The sequence below is a fragment of the Arvicanthis niloticus genome, chromosome 2 (genome assembly GCF_011762505.2).
Source record: "Arvicanthis niloticus isolate mArvNil1 chromosome 2, mArvNil1.pat.X, whole genome shotgun sequence".
Classification (NCBI taxonomy): Eukaryota; Metazoa; Chordata; class Mammalia; order Rodentia; family Muridae; genus Arvicanthis; species Arvicanthis niloticus.
In genome coordinates this window covers 100,606,983-100,630,450 of record NC_047659.1, presented here as the reverse complement: position 1 = coordinate 100,630,450, position 23,468 = coordinate 100,606,983, and the positions used below count along the sequence as shown (strand labels likewise).

At 44.9% G+C, this 23,468-nt stretch overlaps 1 protein-coding gene across 12 annotated transcripts in view; it reads right to left on the bottom strand.

Moving 5' to 3' along the window:
* The window catches only part of Stk35 (serine/threonine kinase 35), a 32,390-nt gene extending 9,667 nt beyond the window's left edge, over nucleotides 1–22,723 (bottom strand). For 10 of the 12 annotated variants that reach the window (XR_004606079.2, XR_004606080.2, XR_004606083.2 and 7 more), the window contains exons 1-3: nucleotides 22,201–22,719; nucleotides 21,054–21,654; nucleotides 11,986–12,735 (exon numbers count right to left, since the gene is read on the bottom strand). Coding sequence is in view for 3 of the 12 variants with exons in the window: in XM_034493689.2 (XP_034349580.1) it covers nucleotides 12,023–12,735; nucleotides 21,054–21,654; nucleotides 22,201–22,701 (1,815 nt within the window). In the remaining 9 variants the exon portion in view is untranslated. Of the gene's footprint in view, nucleotides 1–11,985; nucleotides 12,736–21,053; nucleotides 21,655–22,016 lie in introns of all 12 variants that reach the window. The other 2 variants (XM_076929742.1, XM_034493690.2) reach the window with 2 other exon arrangements.
* Nucleotides 22,724–23,468: the final 745 nt, after the last annotated feature.

The window sequence follows — 23,468 nt, the reverse complement described above, 5'->3', positions numbered from 1 at the left end:
TGAGGTGACTTTCAACCCTCCTACAAAGCTTTTCAATTTAAATTTGCATCCTCCAGCAACTCTGATACCTCACCCTGGTACTGTCACCCTGGTTTAAAGAGGAGAAACTTGTAGCTGGAAGGAGGGCGACATCATCACTAAGAAGCAGGGCTGAGTCAGCAGTTTATGCAGAGGCCAGTCTCTTTCCAAAGCCTCTACTTTTATCACGTAACTTTGTACTGTAAACTTCATTCTTTTAGACACAAGAGTCAAGTGTTATTGCTTGTGGATTAGGCACCTGTCTTAGGCACCTGTCATATGCCCAGGGGACAGGCAGAAAGGTGTGATAGCCACCAGGAGCTCCAGCAGTCCCTCTGCCAGCTGAGCAGCGGTTTTCTCTATTCAGTGAGGGAAAACAAATGGCTCCTACTAAAGCCACAGCATCTCAGATGACAGACACTACAAGAGCAGGAGCAAGGGATGGAAACGTGTGGCCAGAGACAGGAGAGTGTCCGCCCTCCCCATGACAGCCTCTTGTCCTGTATGTCTAAGTGTCATTTCTTTAAATAACTGTTCATAATAAGTAGGAACAGTTTGAAAAACTGGATCCCTCCACTGGCCCCTAGTTTATTAATTGTATTATCTTATGAAATGAGTTTAGAAACATGGCAGGTGAAATACAACTTTCTCATTCCCAAACTCCATGAAGGAAGGGACAGGTGACATCTGAGGGTTTGGAGCCAGACTACTACCTAATATTCACAACCATGATGGGCGCCTTCCACTCTTTCCATTTTTGGAAAGCAGACAGTACAATGTACACTGAGGTCTGCTGTGAGGAGTGAGACTCTAGTCAACTGTCAGCAGCTCTTCTTCGTTTCACCTACACTACTCAGCTCACAGAGTGACACTCAAATTACTGCACTGTCATGTATTAATGGTCATTTTGGCTCTTAGGGTGTCAGACCAGACTACCTAGAATGTAACTTTTTTGTTTTATTGAAATAGGATCTTATTCTGTAGCCCAGAATGGCTTAGAACTCAGACTGGTCTGTAAGTCAAGACAATCCTCTGACTTTAGCCTCCCTGAGTGCTGGATTACAGGCACAAGTTATCATGACTTACTTGGAGTCCTTAAGGCTTAATTCAGGATCTATCCTGTATCTTCCCTATGAGGTGAAAGAATAAATGGGGGTAAACTCCATTCAGAGGATAGGAATCTTTATGGTAAAGATAATGGTCCCACAGATAATTCTCCTGCTTCAGCCTCTTAGGTGTTAGGTTTACACAGGCATACACTATGATATCCAGCTTCACGCAAATTCAAACTTGGTGTCTAGCCAGCCTTCTCTTCAGGCGAAAGCCTCCTTTCTGCTTTGGCTTTAGCGCCCACTGTTCTACTTCCTTCCCTGTCTAGCTGTCATCTTAGCCTTTTAGATCCCTTTCTGCACCTTCTCCCAGAAAGCATGTCCAAAGAGCAGTCTTTGCAAGGACTCTGCTTTGTTTGTGGTGAGCGGACGGGCCTAATAATCAGTCTCTAGCTACACTGTGGTCTGCTGACTCTCTTAGGGCTATCAGATTATCAAGTAGTGTTGGATGCTACAATGAACTCATACTGAATGACCAACAGAAACTGTCCTATCAGTCATTGTATATATGGCATATAAAACTAATTTACAAACTTCTCAGAGATATTTTAAAGGACAGCATTTTAAGAGAAAAAATATGGTTATAAAAACTTAGGCCTTTGACTAAGTTCCCACCTCAGTGCCAAGTACTTACTCACTCACACCAAGCTTCTGAGCAGCCAGAGTATGGAGAGAAGTTTATTCACACCTACGAAGATTGGGCTATTTCTCTTTGCTCGGACATCTAGCAAGGGGCAGAGCTACCATGAAGCCTGTGCTGTTCTGGCACCAAGCTATACATCCCTCAGCTCTCACACCATCACAGCAGGACAAGGAGAAATAAAGCATATGAAGAACACGGGCTCTTCTGACACTTAGACAGTCTACTGGTTATAGAGGTTCCTGTCTCCACTTTTTCTTCCCAGTTTCTCAGCATGAGAACCTCCCTCAAAGGAAAAGCGGATTCTACATGCATGTGGAGAGAGCTCCTGAAGGCCAAGCGTGGCAACGCTGAGAAGGGTGGCTGCAGACTATGTCCCCTGGGTATAAGTCAGGTAAAGTACATGATTCATGTCAAGAACAGAATTAGAATATGGCAACTATCTATCTGTAAAATGGCAAATAAATAAGTAGGAATTAATTTTTAAAAATGGCTTTACTCTCCTTAGCTGGCAAGCAGCTCAGGAGGTAGTAGTGGAGTTCTGGTGGTAGTAGAAAGACTCAGAGTCCACAGCGTCAGGAGGGGTAGCTGTGGACAGATGGCAGCTCTCAAAGGAAACAAGCAGTACTCATTAGTAGACAGGGATCTCCTTGGCCAGGGAACCCCTGCTCCCGCCTTCTACATCCCATATACATACTTTGCTCAGTCATCTGGCTGGCAGCTTCTTGGAAAGGCAGAATACCACCTGGGCTGTAACACTAATAAGTCTTGGGCACAGATTCCCAATTGGTAGCCTATTCAGAAGCATCAGGAAAGACCTACATCTCTACATGATGGTAAGAGTAGACGAGAGGCCTGGCTTCCAGTGCCACTGCTTTTTCCTCTAGAGACTTCATTCCCCCCCCCCCCCGCCCCCCAAGTGCTCAATGAAAAACTTGACGAGACAGAAGGATTTTTAATCCAAAGCTCTTTTAACCTCAGGAATGTAGCATGAGTTCTAGAATCCCTGAAAGGCCTTAAACTCTCACAGTATACATGTTGTATGCAGTTTTCCTGTAGACTATCTCCCTACTCAGATTCTGAGAAGCACCCATGGCACAATGAATAATCAAAGACAGGAGCCTGATTTATGAAGGCAAAAACTAACCAGAGGTAGCACATGAACGCCAAGAGAACTGGTCATGGCTTTGCAGGTAGGCACAGGTAAACAGTACCATCTGTGTGGCTGAGATGTGGGGAATGTGGTCAGTGGGAAACATTGAGGCCAACCTCAACTCAACATATCAGAGCCTTTCCTTGTCTCTGAAGTCTTCAAGCAGAACCTGTAACCCTTGTTCAAGGGCACAAGACCACCGAGAGACATGATGAGCTCCATGTCCCATCATCTGAAGCTGGATCCACAGCTACCTCACTCCCTCAGAAACACATATTTAAAGAAAGCACAGTTGCCAGGCCCAATGGACACCTGAGCAAGAAGGCTCAGTAAAAGAAAGGACATGAACAGCATGCTGCTGAAAACACATCAGCTTTTCCTCAACTGTGTCAGAAAACTCCACAGGGCAGTGAGTCTACGGCAACAGCACAAAGAGGGAGCCTTTATACATGGAGACTTAGTCTTAATATGTCAGTGATCACACTGTATATTACTGACATATACTATTTTAAATCATCTGATTTCTTTAAGTGTGCTGCCAAAATTGCTAGTATTAAAAAGTTTACCTGGTCTACAGAGTGAGTTCCAGGACAGCCAGGACTACACAGAGAAATCCTGTCTCGGAAAAAAAAAAAAGTTTACCAAATGCACGAAAAGAATTACTAACCAGGATGGAAGATTCTAGACTTAGAAGGCTCCATGGTGACCAACAGTAGGCAGAGCTGCCAGCTGAGTCATCCTGACTGTGTGAGAGCTTGGAACCACTGAGACCTCTGCTCTGCTCTGCTCTGGCCTTGAAGGAAGACAATAGGTCTCAGGGCTGGGGCTCTTCTTTAGTGCTTTAGCTGTAAATGGGTCCTAAATTAAAAGAGGACATTTTTGTTCCTAGAAATAGCTCTGATAAAACTGGTAGGTAGATAAGTGGATATCATAACAAATACCCTTCCCTAAGCTTAAGTGTGGGGCTGAAATAAAAGCTGCTCACTGCCTCAGTGGGTCCTAACAGAACCAGGTTCAACTGTAGCTGTTCTGATTAGCAGAGAAAGGGCTCCAGAAAAAAGTCAGGGATCCTGGGATTTCCCCAGAGGACACTTTCCCACAAGGAGGAAGCCATCTAAGTCCTTGTTACTAAAGGAGGTCACTCTTCCATGTGGTGACAGAACAATTTGTGGTTATAAAAGGAAAGGCTCCAGACCAGAATGGTTTAGGCAAAACATTGTCTGGTTACAGCGCAGAGCCGAGCATACTAAGGGAAACTCTTGGGGGCTCTTGCTAAGGAATCTGGCTTTCTTAGGGGAAAGAAGGGCTCCACACATGAGGGAGAGATAGTCAAATTCATGGTTAGCCTAGAAAGGTTTACCAAAAACAAAATACCATGATGGAGGTAAAAGGAGTCATGGCACTTCTGAATCCTCTGCTTGCTGAACTGCACTTCAGATAATGGTGAGAGCGCACAGGTAAACAACCCAGAGAGAGATGAGATACTCAAAGCCACTGAGGCAGAAGGGGTAATGTGGTTTAAATGAAGATTCCATAAATCCCTAAATGTGAAAAAACTGTAAAAATGCAGGGCTTCCATGATCCTGGTTGTTTTCCCTCCTTCACACAGAAAGGGACTATGTAGTTAGTTTCCTGCCCTCCACAGAGGTATCCTGCCAGGTGTGGTACTGTAGCTCCTTCCCCTGACCCACCCTCCTAAAATTCTAGAGGCACTGCTCCACCCACTCTCCAACCCCACCTTATATGGCAGCTGAGAGGTATCTGACCTTTGTAGGAGCCAACCTAGGCCTAAGCTCTTTGCACATATATTCCTGGTGCTCTGCCAATGCGTACTCTGAGTTCTGCTTAGGATGCTGGCTGATGGCCTTTCTCCAAGTCTATCTAGACAAACGTTCCTGTCACCTACTTCAAAAGACAGCACTCTTCTTCTCTGAGCTTCTAGTGGCCTTTAAGACAGCTTAGGATCCCTCTAGGGTTGCCTACGTGGTCTCTCTTTGGGAGCTCAATGGAGGAGACCCTGGGCTAGAGCTCTTGCACTTGAGCTAGCAGATGTCACCCACGTGGCCAAATCCCTTACTTCCTCTCTGGAACGGAAGTGAGCACCTAGAGAAAAGGCGGCCACATCAAGGACACAAGTAAGGATTGAACAAGATAAGCAGGGGAGTACTGAGTTAAGGAAGCAGGGCTCCCCCGCTTTCACACCCCACTTAAGAAGCCAGCTTGTTCCAGGCAGGAACAAGTAAATGCACATGTTCATTACGCACAAAGAAAGAGGACCATGGGTTCTGGCTTCCATTGCCAACATGTGCCTCTCCTTCATACCAGGTATCATTCAAACCAAGGTGTGAAAGGATACTGAAAGACAGAAGTCTCTTCTCCACCAGGTTGAGGTCAAATTAAGGCTACGATCCCCTAAGCTTTTGAAAATTGTACTCTTAAAGGCAGCTCAAGAGGACTGTGACCCAATGGCTTGAATTTCTCTCTGATGGGAATTACAGTCCTTGCTTATGGATGTCTTATGGTCTTGACACTGCTAAATTGGAATCACCTTCTGACACTGTCCTGTTTCTCCCTAGGCCAAGGATTGGGACTGCAGAGGCCTCTCATTTAGTCTGCTCACAGCACGGACAGCAGCTCCAGCAGCAATGGGCAAGTGGAGTTCTGTATCAGTGGGACGGAGCTGCGTGCTCTCCAAGGGTTTTCTCTACCACACTAGAATGAAGCTGGGCCCTGAGATGGTCAAGGGACCTCTGGACTGTGTCACTGGTGACGGCTGCACTTTACTTTCAGTACTTGGCTTAAACCCCAGAACAAGTTTTATAAAGGTAAAAAGTCACCCTGTTGTTTGTCTGGGGTGTGGTATTTTTTACACCCATTTCTACTGCCCCATGCAAACTGAGAGTTCCTTCCAAACATTCACCAGATCCAAACAGGCAATGTGGTTACTAACAACAAACGAGTCTTTACTTGTGACTTCCAGTTTTTTTTATGTCTGGTACAAGGGGCTGGGTCCTGCTGGCAGTGTCTGTGGAGTCTGCCAAGATCTTACAGCAGCACACTCCTACTCCGTGCCTGAAATTTGTCATAGACTGAAGCTTTCTAGAAGAGAATGTCTTAGGCATGTCCAATAGAAAGTAGAAAAGGAAAAGCAAAGGGGTATGATATGTGGTTGCTAAGGGGCTCCTTTCCCTGGAGGATGGATGTAAGTACATGCACAATCAACTAGCTGCCTCACATCATCTTTGTAATTTTACTCACTGGAAAAAATGATAAATATTAAAACCCAAAATGATACAGCCAATGTTTCTCCCATCACTGCTCTAGGACCATGCCTCTGAGTTCAGAAAACAAACTAAAAAAAAAAAAAATTCAAACCATCATTCATAAGACTCCTTCCCCCAGCTTCAAATCAAGATTAGTTTTGTAGCCAGAAAACAAGCATTTCTATCTTCGTTACTATGCCTTATGGGGTGCCAGGGTAGCTCTAAAATAGTCTTCCCAAGTCCCTAGACATCATTTTCTTTAACAAAGAAACAAAATACAGAATTCTTTCTGACCTGTTTATGTTGCAGGCTGAGTTACAGCTTTCCCCTGGTAGCTCTTACTGAAAGTGAAATTCCTTTAAAGTTGGGAAATTCACTGCAGTGTTTTATAGTATTGATTTATTTTAAACTTGGTTGGCATCTTTAAGACCTGCCATGCCTCTGAGCCCTAGAAATGCTGAAAGAAATCTCTATTTCTTCTGCTTTTGGAATAGTATGAGGTATTAGTTAAAATGAAGACGGGCCGACAACTCGTCTGCTCTTCCCTACTTTGTCAAGACAAAATCTTGGGTACTCTCCCCAGGCCCGAGTCAGCACTGAGGAACGGCACCCTTCCCTTCTCAGAGTAATCCCAAGTAGTCTCCTCAGTCCATGTCCAAGTGGTCTCTATCCCAACTATGGTAAGATATTCCGAAGTCCCTCAAGCACCAGTCCTAAATACTCCTCCACAAAGACTTCCCTGCTATCCACTGAGCCATTACCTTTAAGTAAACTGCAAGCTCTCAGGAGACAGTAATAACATCTAAATGTCCAATGTCATCAATAGGCTACACTGCTTGCTTGCCTTGGCAACACAGGGTTGCAGGCAGCCCAATCCATCAGAGCAGACATTCTTGAGGACATCCCCGCTTTAGTCAGAATTTGAGAATTGAGAGAGCTGTTCCTGAGAATTACAGCAACCCTGTTGTTCTGTTCTGGGTCCTCGTCTACCTGGAATTTCTGGCTAATTCTTGAGAATGACTTTCAAACAGGATGTTATGGCAGCTTCTGTTTAAGCTGGTACTGCATGGCTCCAATGAAGACACCCCTTGGTTCTATGGGTGCCTCTGTCCTAGACTGCCTTCCCTGCCAATGTCCAGGGCAGTGTTGAAGTAACTCAATAGGAATCTGTACGCAGGCTAATGTTACCTACAGCAATGGCTGGGCTGGTGGTCCTGCTGTGGTATACATAGCCAAGAGCAGCTGTGGCTGTGCAAGATACCCACAGGAACTATGTATGAAGGACAATCGGTGTAGTTTTCTGGAAAAGAAGCCATTACCTGCTTCAAAGCATGAACCCACACAAGTGTTTAAGAGACATCAGAAGGCAGAATGGAAAGATGGAACCTCCAACCACATACACTTGTATCAAGTTCTGACTCTTAGTGAACCACTGCTCTCTCATGTACAGAATGAGGACAAATGTAGAACAGTAAGTACAGAAAAACAACTTATTCCCCGAATAAGTTCATTCAGGGATAGAGATAAAAAGATAGGGCCATTGGCCCAACTCATGGGCCCCTCAAGTAGGCTTCTTTGATAGCATGAAGCTATTACTTAGGTCAGTGGGAATATCTTCATGTCCCCAAGGTCCCAAGAGATTCGAATTGGAAGAAAACCAAACTTTCAGACAACTTTGCTGGCAGCTAGATAATCATCATCAGAGCCCCTCAGATTCACCCAAGCAATAAAATCAAGGGTGGAGTCAAGGATGCCAGAGAAGCTATGAACAGCATATGGGCCTTGCTACCAACAGCCCCAGAGCAGGCCTGTCCTTCCAGATGCTAGCATAACAGAGGACCCCTGCGTGAGTACACAACCCATTACAGAACTAACAGCTTGGTTTCCTCCTGTCAGAGCAGGAGCCATCCAGAGGTGGCAACAGGATCCCCCAGGAAGCTGCCTGGATCTGCTATCAGCCTTCCTCATCTATGGAGGACAACTCCAAAACACCTAGAAAGACCAGGCCCCAGGGGACATATGTGTACACTGGTACCTAAGCCAAAGTCATCATAGTCAAAGGCAAAGTTTCTATTTCCTGGGACAAGAGAGAACCAAATATGACATCTTCCCCCAAAGCTCTCTCTTGGTATAGCACTGTGAAATACTAGAGATACACAGCCCTCACCCAATCTAGTCTGAGAAAAGAAAAGCCTCACAAGTCTGCCTAAAATAAAAACAAAACTCCTACTAACTGCAATGGTTTGAATAGGTTTGGCCCCCATTGACTCATGAGTTTGAAAGCTTGGCTATAGAGAGTGGCACTATTAGGAGGTGTGGCCTTGTTGAAAGAAGAATGTCACTGTGGGAGGTGGGCTTTGAAACTCTCCTAATGTCCGGAAGACAGTCTGTTCTTAGCTTCCTTTGGATGAAGATGGAGAACTCTCAGTTCCTTCTCCAGCACCCAGTCTGCCTGCATGCTGCCATGCTTCCTGCTGTAACGGACAAAACCTCTAAATCTTTAAGCCAGACCCAATTACATGTTTGCCTTTGTAAGAGTTGCCATGGTCATGGTGTCTTCTTCATAAGAATGGAAACCCTAAGACACTAGTCAGTGGATCCCCTGTAGCCAAGTGAGATCATCTTACTTAAATAAAAGTCTCCGTCTTGCTGGGTGGTGGCCCACGCCTTTAATCCCAGCACTTGGAAGCAGAGGCAGGCGGATTTCTGAGTTCAAGGCCAGCCTGGTCTACAGAGTGAGTTCCAGGACAGCCAGGGCTACACAGAGAAACCCTGTCTCGAAAAACAAACAAATAAAAAATTGGGTGCAACAATCCACTTCAGGCCACAGAGTGTCAAATCCCTCCTTCAACCCCACACACCTGAAGGGGGTGTGCACTGTGATCAATCAATGCTAAATAGACAAAAGCTAAAATCAACTTCTGGGACAGAAACCAAAGGCCTTGGCCCTTTAGCCACCACACCTTTCCTTTTCACATTGCTTGGATCAGGACACTAAATTTCACTTAAGAAACTATCTCCCATGGGAAACCTACCAACTTCTCTAGCCCCTGCCTGCACTCTAGACTGCTTACAGCTAGACAGCCAAGGTCAGGCTGCTCCAAGCTAAATTATTCACTGAATTCAATTATGAGGATTTCTTAAGACTTACAATCTAAACTATACACATTAGCTCTATGACCTTCATCAACAACAAAAACCAGGCCTACTTCTTTGATATTAGATAACTACTAAAACTTCACATGGAGCAAAGACTATTTTCTATGACCCCAACTCTCCAGATACTTCAAGTCACATTAACATCTGATTTCCTTCAGCAGGCTTTAGCTGCCCAAATCCATCACCCAAGAGCTTGACTTCAAAAGGTCCCAGTAACAGAAATGTGTGTACTGGACCACAGGCTTGGCTCTTAACGCAGAGGCCCTCAGTCATATCCTGGTAGAGTGTGGTCTATGACAGGACCATCAGCTTGACTGACTTCCTGCTTGGGATAAGGCTTGTGGCTGATAAGATTCATTAGAAATGGCTCTCTTCTAAAAGTGACATATAATGGAGAAAGATAGGCTGTATTGAGCAATTGCTAAATGCAGACATGCCTTTCTAGAGCAATCAACTGAACAAGTTGGCTTTGCTTTTAACGGCAAACCTCCCAACGTAAGGCATCAGCATGCTTCCATCTCAGCATAAGTACACATTTAAAACCCACTGCTTCACTCAAACTATGTGTTTGGGGCACTTCACAACCCCTATAAAATATACATGGGAGTTAAATCCATTTTGTGAATAATAAAACCAAAGCCCAGAGTGGTGAAATAACCAGCCTGATTATCAAATAGCCAATAAACCAGAGATATAAGACTCAAACCGTACACTGTAGCCAATTATCTCTGCACAGGAATTCTACCTTTCCCTGCCTAAAGTGCAGTTTCTCCCTTTTCACTGCTGCAAAAGCAACTGCTCTTTCGGCAGGCAGCTAACTGTTATGTGATTGGGTTTGTTTGCGCTGGTACTGGGGCCAGGTATGCTTACCAGCCCCAGCAATGACAAGTCAAACAGAAAGTTACCTAGAAACCAGCGTATTCAAGTTCTATCCCAAATTAGGGATAGAATAGATCCTCAAATCCTTTTTTTGTATAGGATTCTAACTAGCACCCACTTCTCAGATCTTCTTCACAGCACAACTGCTCACAAAGAGCTGCCTGCGTCACTGCTTCTCTACCTGCTGTCTAGTCTGGGAACCTATGAAGCTACACTTTTCATAATAAGCAGACACTGTTTGCCTTTTTCACTTTCCTTCACCCAGTGGAGTTTTTCAGAAGTTGTCTACTATATTATAATGCAGAACCCAATGAGACTATTAAGGCAAGAATTAAACAGATTTACAAAAACAATGCTAGTCATCCTTAATTTTTAGAAATAGTTATTTTCATAAAATACAATTACTTATGACAATAACTGGTATGCTGTTATTAATTCATTCATTCATCTAAAGAGAATATTAAAAAATGTTTCTTGGGGTTGGAGAGAGCTCAGTAATTAAGTGGCTTGCTGCTCTTCCAGGACCTGAGTTTGGGTTCTAACAGCTAAATCTGGTAGCTCACAACCTGTAATTCCAGCTTGAGGGGACCATCATCCTCTTCTGGCTTACAAAATTCTGAACTAATCCACCTGACTTGTTTTCTTTAGCTGCAACTTTGTCCTGAAAACAAGCACACATCTCATGTGCTGAACCAAATAGGGGCCTGGGTCTCAATTGAGACAATCCCATAATCCTAAACTAAATTCACGTCCTTTTCTCCCGATGACAACCTTTCCCTTATATAAGGAAAAATTGAATTCCAAGAGGTCTTTCAGAAGTGCAAAGGCTAGGATGGAAATGGAAAGTTACAGTTAGAAATACAATCAGAGCACTGGCTAGCCAAGTCTACTGAGAACAAGATAGATAGATGTAAGCTGCTCAGCTCAGTACAAACCACCTTTTGCAGAGAGGTTCAGAGGAAGGGAGAAGCCAGGTCCTGTGCCAGAAGGTCCATTCCTGACCATGAAACCAGCACTACCCCCACCAAGACATCAGCAAAATCTGCGGACAGCTTATTTCTACCCTGTCACTTTGATAATCCAGAAAAAGGGCATAGGTAGATTCAGTAAGATATATTTGTCTTTAATTTAATGGTATATGATATAAAACACCAACAATATGTGTAAAAATACCTAGCATATATGGTGGTCAATTTCTAATGTCCTGCCTTGTCCACCACACCTCAGATTTTGGCACAGTCTAACTGCTTTGAATAGAAAAGTCAAACATTTCCGGATACTCTCTGTTCTTTATCCTAGCTGGTCCATGTCCTCTTCCATCTCTATATTATCAGTATTCCACACTAAGACAGCTTGATCCATTCTCTCCATGTCCCAATTTCCTCCAGCATCAGGTTCCATGTGGACAGAACTGGATCCATGAACAGCAAGAACACGGTTGGGACAAAGTGCCTTCCCTGAAAACTGTGTTCCTTTCAGCCCATTTTATAGGAGAATTTATTACTTGATAAAAAAAAGGTGTTTCTAAAGAACTTGAAAGATTCAGCCTAGTATAATTTCCTTTTAAAAAAACTTCTCTACATTTCTTATTTTGTACTCAAACAATCTGACCCATCTCTACTTGCCAAGATCTAAGGGTCAATCTGTATCAATGAGACTTCCTTCCTGACCCTGAATTTTCTCTACAACTCCATAGTCCAGCCCAATGCAGGACCCACAGGCAGCCCAGGGAGTGTGTAAGTACAGTAACAAAAAAGCACTCACCTAGTTTAAAAACACCCAAGACGTTCAGCCCTGGAGTTTAAGCAGCACATGTGACCTGGTCCATTCGGGTTTCAAGTTCAAAAGCATCAGGTCGGTCCTGTGGGTTAGCAGCTAACATGTCTTTCAAGAGCTGCTTGACCCCCTCAGACATGGAAGTCCTACGCTTCTGAGGGATATGCAACTCCATCTTTGGGTTTTCTAGCAGCGCCTCACCAACAGGGACGATCTCAGTCCCTTGTTTAATGTAGGTCCCCAGGAGCTCCTTCTTGGTTTCAGAGTCAATAAAAGTAATTCTTTCTATCATTGCCCAGATGATAATGCCCAGAGCAAAGATGTCCGCCTTGGCTGTATAGTGTCCCTCCCAGACTTCAGGAGCCATGTAGAAGTCTGAGCCACAAGCTGAGGACAGCCAGTATTTATTCACATTCACATTTTTGTTATCTTGATTGCCCTCTTTGCCTCGAGGTGCCAGCCCTGCACAGACCTTGCTCAGTCCAAAGTCTGCCACCTTGAGGATGGGGGTGCCAGACCGCTCTGTGATCAGGATGTTGTCTGGCTTTAGGTCCCTGTGCACGATGTGGTTTTTGTGCAGGAAGGCAATGGCGCTTGTAAGCTGTAGCATGAAACTTTTGTTGGTGGCTGGGTCTGGTCTCCGGGACAGGACATACTGATTGAGGTCTCCACCTTCACAGTACTCCATGACAAACCAGAGATAGCAGGGCTCCTCAGCGTAGCCCAGGATCCTTTCTCCTAAACCAAAGGACAGGAGAGAGCTTGAGTGGACATTCAGATCACTATATTAAAGAAAAAAGACGGTGACAAATAACTGTGCCAAGAGGATCTACACAATTGGCACCAAGCAAATGCTATGCCCGCAGTCCACCCATACAGGACAAGTCAACGTGTGGCAAAGGCATTAGGGCTGGGTGTCAAGCGCCTGGGGTTTGAATTTAAGACACTATATTTGCTTCCATCTAGTTGACTCTGAGGCCATTTTGTGTATCTGTATGTTTTGAACTGGGGTACAATTCTATCCATTCTTTGTAAGGCTGCTGGAAAGATGAGAATAAAAAGCTTTGTAAAATGCGTGCAGTCCCTGCTATTACCATTTAGATAGCGCCCTAGCTTCTTCTATGATTCCTAACCCATTTGAGGCAGATGTTCTTGTTCTTCTTTCCTGATGCACTTAAGCATTTTATTTACACAAACAAAATGACATTACAATTTTATTTCAGAAGTACACACCACTCCATCCATATCTTCTGCTAGTTCACCATATACCTAATCCAAGCTAGGTTGGTATCACGCCCCTGGCTCTGTGAACCTTGGCTTCACAGGTACCTCTAACAGCAATTATCCTAAATGGAACAATGGCAATAAGGTCAACTTCTATAGAAGATCAGCACACACATGCAAGAATTCTGGGCAGAGATTAAAGAGATGATGGGACACAGGACAAGTGGACCAAGAAGGTATAAAGAAATGGGAAATACAGTTAGGAAAATTTAACCTGATAGCACAGTGAAATCTGAAGAAGACGCATAAGGCAGAATTGGGTAATACAGATAGTTTCAAAACCAGGAAAGCTGGTGACTGGCACTTCCATGTCAAATCAATCCAGCATGCTTCATAATGCAACTGATGGAGCAGAGTCCTTATGTGTGAATTACTGGATTACAAATGCCCTATAAGCTAAGTCCAAGTAGGCAGACGTCTTATTTTGACAAAAAAACTGATACTGTGTATGCAGGCACAGGCCTTTAATTCTGCCACTTTGGAGGCAGAGGCAGAGGCAGGTACCTCTCTAGGAGTTTGAGGCCCACCTGCTCTACATAGTTCAGTTCCAGGACAGCCAGGGCTATAGTTGAGATTTTATCTCAAAAACAAAACAAAACAAAATGGAAGGAAGAAAGAAGGAAGACAGACAGATTATACATTGACTGGCTATTTGTTAAGTGAATCAAGACCTGAAAATAGGTCCCTTGGCTCAGAGTATGCTATGTCCCAAAAGACAAGGCTGACATTTCCTCAGCCTCTGGAAGGAGGCTCTTTTTCCTAGCCATTTATTTACTACAATATCATACTACAGTGACATAATAAGCCAAATAATCTCTGCTTCCCCAGTGGCCCTTAAATCACTAAAGTACAAACAAAATCTACCAAAGCCAGAGAGGTAGGAAGAGACATGACAACGTTTTTGGTTTTAACCACAATCTGTCAGACCTAACTTTCCCTATAATTGTAAAATTTGTTTATATTACTCACAAAGTAATACAAACAGAACCAATTCAGGGCATATGGCTTTTTTTTTTTAAATCAGTGTTGAACTGTTCCCTCAACCCCCACTCTATAATCCTCTTTTTGGTGACCAGCAAGCAGGCCGAGTCTACCAAAAACAAACAAACAAACAAACAAACAAACAAAACCTGAAAACTGAAGCCACAACTTGAGGCCCCACCTAGAAACAGACAGAAAGGGACAGCAAGAAAAGTTCCATAATAGTACAGCCAGGAAGGAATGCTATCAAATTCCTTCTACAAAGACCACATCACATAGCAATGAAACTTCTAATCTGAGATATGAATAAGGAAATTATTTTATACACAAAACTGGTAACTATGGTAACTAAGAGGCATAAAGAAAACAAGTTGGCCAAAGGAACTATAACACAGATCTAGGTTGTAAGAATTCAAGAGAAGTAAAATTAGATAAAAAGCACTATAGAAGCTAGTCTTTAGAAGGGGCACACAGATCCTAAAGATGCTGGAGGAGCCCTCACACAGAAATGCCAACAGAAGCAGCAGGCCCAGAGCCCATCACATCCCTGAGCAAGCATGGAACGCTACAGAATGACTTGTCCAAGCAGGCAAGGGTCTAGGGTTCCTTCAAGGGAAGCATGTGAGTCCCAGCTGCCCACCCAGAACTCAGAAGAGACATTAGGATTCCAGTCCTTCCTTCAAACTGACCTGGGTCTCTGCCAACTCCTGCCCAAGATCAAGAAACGAACAGTGAAGAAACCAGGAGGGGCACAGAGCAGGAAACAGTCTGAGTGACTGCAGACTCACCCTGACCTCTGTTCTAATGGATTGTTAGCTCTCTGGCACAAACAGAAGGTAACAGGAAATGCTGGAAAAATCCTAAATTCTTACGCACCAAATATAAGAACTTAATATTTTGAGGAGCAAAAATTAGGAGAATTATCTAGTGACCATTACTAACATCCTCATCACCACCTGAACCAAGGTCCTTCAAAAATCAACTGGGGGTTGGGGGCTGTGTGCAGCTGCTGAAGCCAGAAAAGGGCATCAGACCCCCTGGAGCTGGAGTTACAGCCTGCAGTAAGCCACCTAACACAGATGTCTGGAACCAAACTAAGGCCCTCTGGAAGAGTGAGAGATCCTCTTAACCTCTGCTCTCTCTCCCCAACCCCTAATTTTTTTGGTTCTTTGAGACAGTCTTGATATGTAGCCAAGGCTATCTCCAGTACTGGAATTGCAGGTGTGCCACCACACTCAGCTTGGAAATCATTGATTTCAATAATCCCAGTACTATACAGGTTTCAGAATGTTACATGTTGGGCAAAAGATGAAATACTGCTCTATCTACACCACATTTCTTGGGCTGAAGCTAGATCAGGATAGGTTAACTTATGCAAGAGCGCATCTCGGATATTGGATGAGACAGTTCCCTCTGGAGGCTGAGAGCCAGGGAAGACAGCTCGGCAGCTAAGAAGTCATTCATTAGGAGGTTCTGCAGCAGAGTGAGGACAGTCAAGGGAGGAAGGCACAGGGGGCAGGGTCAAGAATTTGAGGTTTACATCAGAATTTAGTAACTAATTTCCTGTGGTAATTAATCAAAGAATTAAAAACATTCGTGGTGGCACACGCCTTTAATCCCAGCACTTGGGAGGCAGAGGCAGGCGGATTTCCGAGTTCAAGGACAGCCTGGTCTACAGAGGGAGTTCCAGGGCAGCCAGGGCTACACAGAGAAACCCTGTCTCGGAAAAAAAAAAAAAAAAAAAAAAAAACAGAAAAACAAACAAAACAAAAACAAAAAACCAAAACATTTCTCTCCAACTGTCTCTGCCCCAAACTATAATCCTGATAACTACACCCTTAATCCTGACAATTACACGGCATTTTCAGGTGAGAAGACTGAAACTCAAATAATTAACTATTTTGTAATCTTGAAGCTAATGGGGGGGGGGGGTTGCAAAGCGCAAAACTTCTCACTAAAGCTCTATTGTTTCATGGTGCTAACGGCAATTTCACACTTGGATATTCCATTTCCCTTGCTACACAAGTTCCTGATATGCAGGCTCTCGCATACACCAAACAATGTAAGCTTCATCAAGTCCCTAGTGCTGGATTATCTAACTACAGAAAATACAGATTCCTTTTTCTGTTAGGGATTTTGATTGACTTAAATGTGCTTTGTGAAAGCTACTCAGCAGGCTTCAACTACAGAAGGATGAGACTTTGAGTCACTCAGGAGGATTCCTGCCCTAAGGATAGGGCTAGAGGGCGAACAAGGTGAACTGATACTCTACTAGGGAAGTTAAGGTCTCCCAGAGAGCTTACACTATAAAAAACCTTCCCCAATAGGTTGATTGCAACCCCAATCAACCAATGTACTCAATTAAGACAGGGTGGCTTCTATCTCCTGGGGCTACTCCCTAAAATCCCTACACATGGAAGGAAAACACCCAGTAGCAAAGAGTATGCAATTGCCCCAAGGCGTCCAAGAACAGATCAGAAAGCAGGTACGGCCTCTTGGGCTGCGATGACAGGAAGATGGCAAAGCAAGCAGTGCAATAAGCACTGATAAAGCATAAGGAGACAAACAGCCACAATCAGGATGCATGACTGATACATTAGTATTAAATTCTATTAGCAAAGTATAATTACACATATTTTACAAGCAAGCAAACAAATAAAAACAACCAAACCACAACTCTAACCTTGAAGCCTCTGCTTAACATACCCCCCTAGGCAATTAAAAGACAAGCAAGTCTATACTTGAATCCTGACTGGGTTACTTGTTTAGCTATTTTACTTTTACATTATGCAACTTCCAATAGCTTTGGATGTCTAACCTGCAAAAGATGGTCAGGAAGGCTGAATGAGCTATGGTATAAAAGCCTTTACAATAGCACCTGACACATACCATCAAGGTTTTGTTTCTGAGACATGGTCTCAGTCTGTAGTCCTGGCTGACCCTGCACTCACCCTTAAAAGGATGTGGTGGGTGGGAGCCACCACAACTAGTTTCATCCAGTAAATTTTAGTAAAATTGGGAATAAAACCTTTGGACTCTAAATCATTGTTCTATTGTATTTCATCAATTTTGAAGGTCCCCAGTGCCATTTTATTTCAAGATAGTCAAAGATCATCCAATCCTGCCTAAATGGAGGGTCCCTAAATTCCAAGGCCCACGACACAGTAGTAAAGAATTCAGAGCTGTTTTGGGGAAGCCTGGGTAAAAGAGAACTAACCCTGCTCAGAGCCCCTTATGTTCCCTTAGGCACTCCTTAGGCCAGGAGTCTGCAGTTAATTCCCTCCAGATTTGGGTTCCCTGTGTCAGCTACTTCTGTCCTGTTTGCCCCGGCCACTAATGAAACTCAACAAGAACCTGTTTAATAGGATGCCACCACTTGCGACCTTGCCACATAATCACTTAGGTGTACCCTCTTAGGAAGGAAAGCCTGCAAAGCCTCTTATGCAGCAACCTGGCTCACAGCAGCATTGCTATGCAGCAAAGAGTGCTGCCCAAAAGCCCAGGTCAAACCTACCTTGAGCTACGAAAACATTCTGAGTGAACATCCATACTCACCAACAAGTTAAGCTAGTGTCTCAGTTTTCTAAGTTTCTAGTCCTATGGAGAGTTAATCCAGAATTCATGTGTTTGGGGTACATACAAGTCAACTTCCTGACTGACAGAAGAATTTAGACTAGGGCAACAAATTTCTGAGTGCTTAATATTTTCTAAGTGGTGATGATCTTAAACTCTATTTTAGGTACATTCAGGACAGGGGTTTTTAGGGATGGAAAACAAGGTGACAAAAGCAACTGTTAATACCTTAATTCCCCCTTTCCTTGAAGGACTTCAAGTTGAAGACATCAAATTTATAGGCTTTTTTTTAAGCCCTTAAGCTAGCTAGTGTTGTGCCCTTCATTTGGGGCAAGTCTTGTCCTCCTTCCAGAGCTCTTATTTCTTTGTGAAACACAGGCTGGGGACAGAATGCTATTGGGAAAGTGTTTGCACACAGAGCGCTAGGTCTAATTCTCAACAGCACATCCGCCAAGTATGATAGACAGCGCGTAACTTTAGCCCCAATTCTCAAAGCAGAGAATCCGTAAAGTCATCTTCAGCTACATAACAGCCTGAGCTAAGAGAGACCCTATCCCCCATGATATGCACACCACAAAACACTGGACTTCTGAGTAGGACTTGCTTGGTCCATGCTCAGAAAGGATGAATCTGACGCACAGAGGCTAATGGAGTGAGATATGACCCAGAACATAGTTTTGCGTTCTTTTTAAAAATGTATTTTGGATACTTGTTTGTACATCAAGTAATTTCAGTAAACTCTAAAACTGCTTTCTGTGTATTCACTAGAAGCTGAGGTGAGAGGAGATAGCTATCCTTGGCTACGTAAAGCTGGGCACTGTCCTCCCAAGAACATCTTTTCTGCTAACCATTCTTTTTCTCTTAATCTCTCTACAACCTTCTGTCTAATGAACTAACCTGTCACACTGGAGAGTGACCCTAATCACTATTTATGCCTTCAAATTTTTCAATAGCAATAAAGTGTTATGTTTTCTTTTTTCCCCTTCCAATACTACCAGAGGCATGCAGTAAATCATTCTGAATTACAAGGAACAGGGCAAAGTAAGGTTGCAAAGAACTCTTGGGTTTAAGGAAAGCTTTGATGTCACTGGACATCAACAGCATGCTAAAAACACAGGACCAGAGGCCTAACCAAGACTTGGACATTAGAGTCAAGAAAGCATACCCTACAGAAATGTGAGTCTTTGTTTCCACCTCAATGTTAGCAAAACTAGCTATGTACTATTTTATCTGCTAAGTAGATGTATAACATGACAGCTTAGCTGTCATTTTTCTAAGTAGAGGCAATACATATTGAGACTCCAAATTAAAACAGACAATATGAGGTATGTGGCCCAAAGGAAAAAATTTCTCTTGTTTTAGCTCACAAAGGGAGAATGAAAAAACTACTATAACTTTCAACCTACTATTCCAATCCCACAGGAAATGTGGTCCATATTCAAAATTTGAGAAACTACAATAAGAACCCAAATCTCTAAGATGAAGATGGAAGAAATTCAAAAAGTAGTCTGAACTTAACCAAGGCAGTGGATTCCTTATAAATATTACTGACATTTCCAGCATGCACAACCTCATGACAGAGATACCCTATCTTAGGATAAAAGTACACTCCCTGTGGATTTTCAACTTGTCATGGATCAGTTCAGAACAAGCCAGGACTGCATGCAAGTCCCAAACTCCAGGGTGTTAAACACTTGCTATCCTGCCACTATTTACTGTAAAATTCTTTTTAAAATGCTATGTGTGAAGAAAATTTTTGTAGACTGGAAAAATTAACAAGGGCTGTTAGCTGAAGTTCTAGTTTCAAGCTGCCAGCATCAATGAACTTAGAAGATATTGTTTGGCAATACAACTTCATGTGGCCTAAGGTAGTATTAAAATATGAACATACCAAACATTCACTAAGCATGTTTCATTCATTTGTAGACCATCAAGAAATTATGTGTAAAAGGGCTAAGAAAGTAGATGAGGAGACTGAAATAAAGTAGAAGGCGCTCCCCTTGCAAGTCTTCAAGCGCCCAGCATCCTGGAAATGACAGCCTTTTCTGAGTGGACAAGGAGGATGGGAAAGACCCCCAGAGAATTCCATCACACTATCCAATCCTCTGTTAAGTGACTTCAAAACTCTGCAAGGAATTCTCCTGGGATATTATAATAAAATCCGACAAATGCTCCAAAAAGATTTTAGGAAATCTAGTCCTAAATCCCACCCTTTCTGCTAAATTCAACCTCAGGTAGGTAAGACTGCATCACACCTGTGAAGATCTGTGAGTACAGACCATCGTGGCCTCCAAATACTGCAAGGACACGAACTTGAAGCCAGGAGTCCCACCCCTTTCAAGCTGATTAACCTTAATCAAATTGTAGTTTTCCCTCTAAGCTTTAGTTTCTATTTATAGAACAGAGACATAATTTACTTTTACAGATATTATCCAAAATTGTAGTACTCAGATTATATAATTAGGATTCCGACTGTCCATTTTCCTCTTGGCCTCTCCCTGCCCCAGGAAGCCTCAGACTTCAAAGCCCACTGCCTCTCTCCTCTTGTAGACCCAGGAAGGCAAGGTGTTTGGCCTCATGGAACCACATTTTCTGCAGAATCACTTCTCAGACAGTTTAACATGGCAGGAAAAGATGTAATGTTTTGTTATACGACAGCTCTTGGCCCACCTGTGGGGGTTATTACTCTTGTGTGTGTGAGTTATTAACCTGCATGCCTCAGGGACTAAAAACCACCAGAATGATTGTCTGCCCTCAGGTGAAGGGTTGGGGTTCTCGGAGGAAACCTCACACTTAGAGACTTGATTTGGAAGTTGGAAGAAACTAGGAATCAGGAAAGGAGACTGCATGGGTGGGTCTACTACTTTTTTTTCCCCTCTATGTTCTGGAGAGAAAGAGGCATGAGGGGGCTTCTGCAGTTCTGCCCAACAACTTTGAATCCCACCAGGACTACGCTTCATCCATCTTTAAATGCTAGACTTGTAATTATGACTCACACCTACTGAGTGAGTACTCTTAAAGATCAAGGTTAGCACTTAGTGGGCTTGTTATGGAGTGCTGGCTAACATTTGGGGAATAGACTGATTCTGCAGCATTCACAGAGAGAAGGTCCCAAAGCCGGGACAAGGACCTTAGTGAGCCAGAGACAGTTATTAGAGCTGAGCGGTTCTGAGAACAAGGGAGTCCAGGAGAGGACAGGACCGCCTGCTGAAGTCTACCTTTGAGGGAGGTCTCCACCAGGCGCAGGTAAAGCTGTGAGTTCTTGTTGCCGTGACTCATGCGCTGGGCTAACCCGTTGCGTTGTAGGACGCACTCCTCAAACTGCACGATATTCTGGTGACGCCGCTTGAGGCTGGTTAGGGCCCAAAACTCTGCTAGTGCCAACTCCACGTTCTCGGGAGCGTCGCAGCGGATCTTCTTGACTGCCACCCTGGCCCCACTGCGTCCAGCCACAGCCTCATAAACCACGCCGTAGCTGCCGCGCCCGATCTCCGCCAACAGGCTGTAGCGCGGTCGTGCAGGAACATCTCCGCCGCCGCCATCCGGCCGCCGCCGGGCCAGGAAGGCCTCGCCCGGGACCTCGGCCATAGCCGGATCCATGGCCTGGGCCGCCGGCCTCAGCTTCTCGCACAGTACCCGCTGCACTGGGCTTCGCCTTTTCCGCTCCGGGCTTTTTGTCCCTCTGCGGGCTCTGTTCTCTTTCCCCGTTTCCATGGCTGCGGGGGGCGGGGGGAGCAGCAACGGCGCCGCCCGGGCCCCCCTTGCCTCATCCCTCCGTCTAGCCCCGAGATGCGGAGGAGCGGTACCTTGGATTATGATCTAAGGGCGAAAGAATCAGTTAAAACCACTAGGCCGAGAAGGGTAGATGAGGAACTTAAACCGTCCAGCGTCCCACCTCCGCCGCCAGTCGCGGCCCCTTTAAGAAGGAGCCACCGTCTCGAATTGAACGGGGGAAGGGAAAGGAAAGCGGGAAAGACGGAACCACCGGGAAGTACCGAGGGAGGACCGGAAACCGAAGCACAAACCGTCCCCTCTCTCCACTGATTTATCCGTCAAGAGTAGGAAAAAATAAAGCAGTAGGGACCTTCACCGTTTAAGACAACCGTCTTCAGGAGCGAGACGGCCGGCTTAAACTTTCCTGGGGCTTAGCCCCCTCCCAACGGCCCCTCCCCGCGTCCTACCCGGAGTTCTCCCGGTGTAAACAGTCCGGTGAATTACCCAGCCGAGCCCAGTGCGACAACCCAAGCCCCTGGGGACAGCGGGTGAAGGGAAACTGGCTAAAAGTTCGGCTTCCGAGGGCCCTCCCGGAGTGCTGTGGGGTGCTGGGGCTCCCTCTTCGGCCCTTCCTCCTCCATTGGCTCTTACCTGGCCGGCGCTGTTCCTCTTCCGGGCGGACCGGTTCCCCCTTGGAGCCCGCGCCGGAGGATGGTCCGTTCCGAGCTGGGGTTGTCTGCGGAGTCGAGTAGGGCGCGAGGCGGGGAGCCGGGTTGGACGTGTAGCGGGTCGCGGCGCTGCTCCTGTGATGACAGCAACGCTCCCGGGGGAGGCCTCCGCTTCCAGGTTCCCGTGGCTGTCCTCGAGTTCGCGCCAGCTGAGCACTTTACGTAACCTCTTTATGTAAGCTGCACCTCCCGCCGCTGCTCTGGTCAGCGGAGATTCCTGGTGGCCCATCCCCCAGGAGGCCAGCGGAGAGCTGCGCCGCCTCTCCACTGCCGAGGTAGACCCGGCAGCCGCGACAGCCCGGAACCAATCACTGGCGAGAACACCCAGCCAACAAAAAGAGCGCGCCAAAATCCCGCGATTTATACCAAGAGCATTCGCGAGTCGTCTGCACTCGGCAAACGCCTTTCCGGACTTGACCTGCATAGTACCTCCACGCCCGCAGTCGGTACTTGATGCTGATTGGGTGGATGGCTTAGGTGTAATTGATTCACAGCTGAGACCAGGGTTAGAATGCTAATCCCCACGCCCACTAATGACCCCAATGATCTCAGCCACACATAATCCTCAATATCCTTCTCTGCCAAACCGGGTGGTCCTCAATTCCCAGGTTGTAAAGGACCAAATGAAATATGATGGTTGGCTAATTGAGTGCCTGCTATAAGCTGCTTTGGGCTTGGATTTTGATACCCTTCACCCCGGCAGCTCTTTGTCGTGGGAGGGAGCACAATGGCTGCGTAGTTAAGAATGATCTTGAACTTCTTGCCGTCCTCTCCTGAGTAATGAGATTAAAGGCGGGCACCACCACACAGGTTTATACACCCTATTTGTTTGTACAGGGGCTAGGGATCAAACCTAGGCCTTTGTGCGTGCTAGACAGGCACTTTACTAAACTCCATCCTCGGCCCCTAGCCGTGGATTTTTAAGTATTTTGTGCCCTGCTTTGTACTCCAATGACTAGAAGGTGCCCAGTATTTTGTTAGCTGATATTGAAGGACATAACTAGAGTTTCTGCTACACACTATTTTAAGTCTGGGAAAAGAGGAGTGGGCATGACAGTCTTTGCCTTCATTGTGACTCTGCCACTGGAGGAGACAATCAACCTTGTGTCTTCGAAGACACAGTTAAAGTACTTAAAACAGAATAGTGTTAAAAGCACACAAGAAAGATTAAATGTAATGTAAAACAATAAA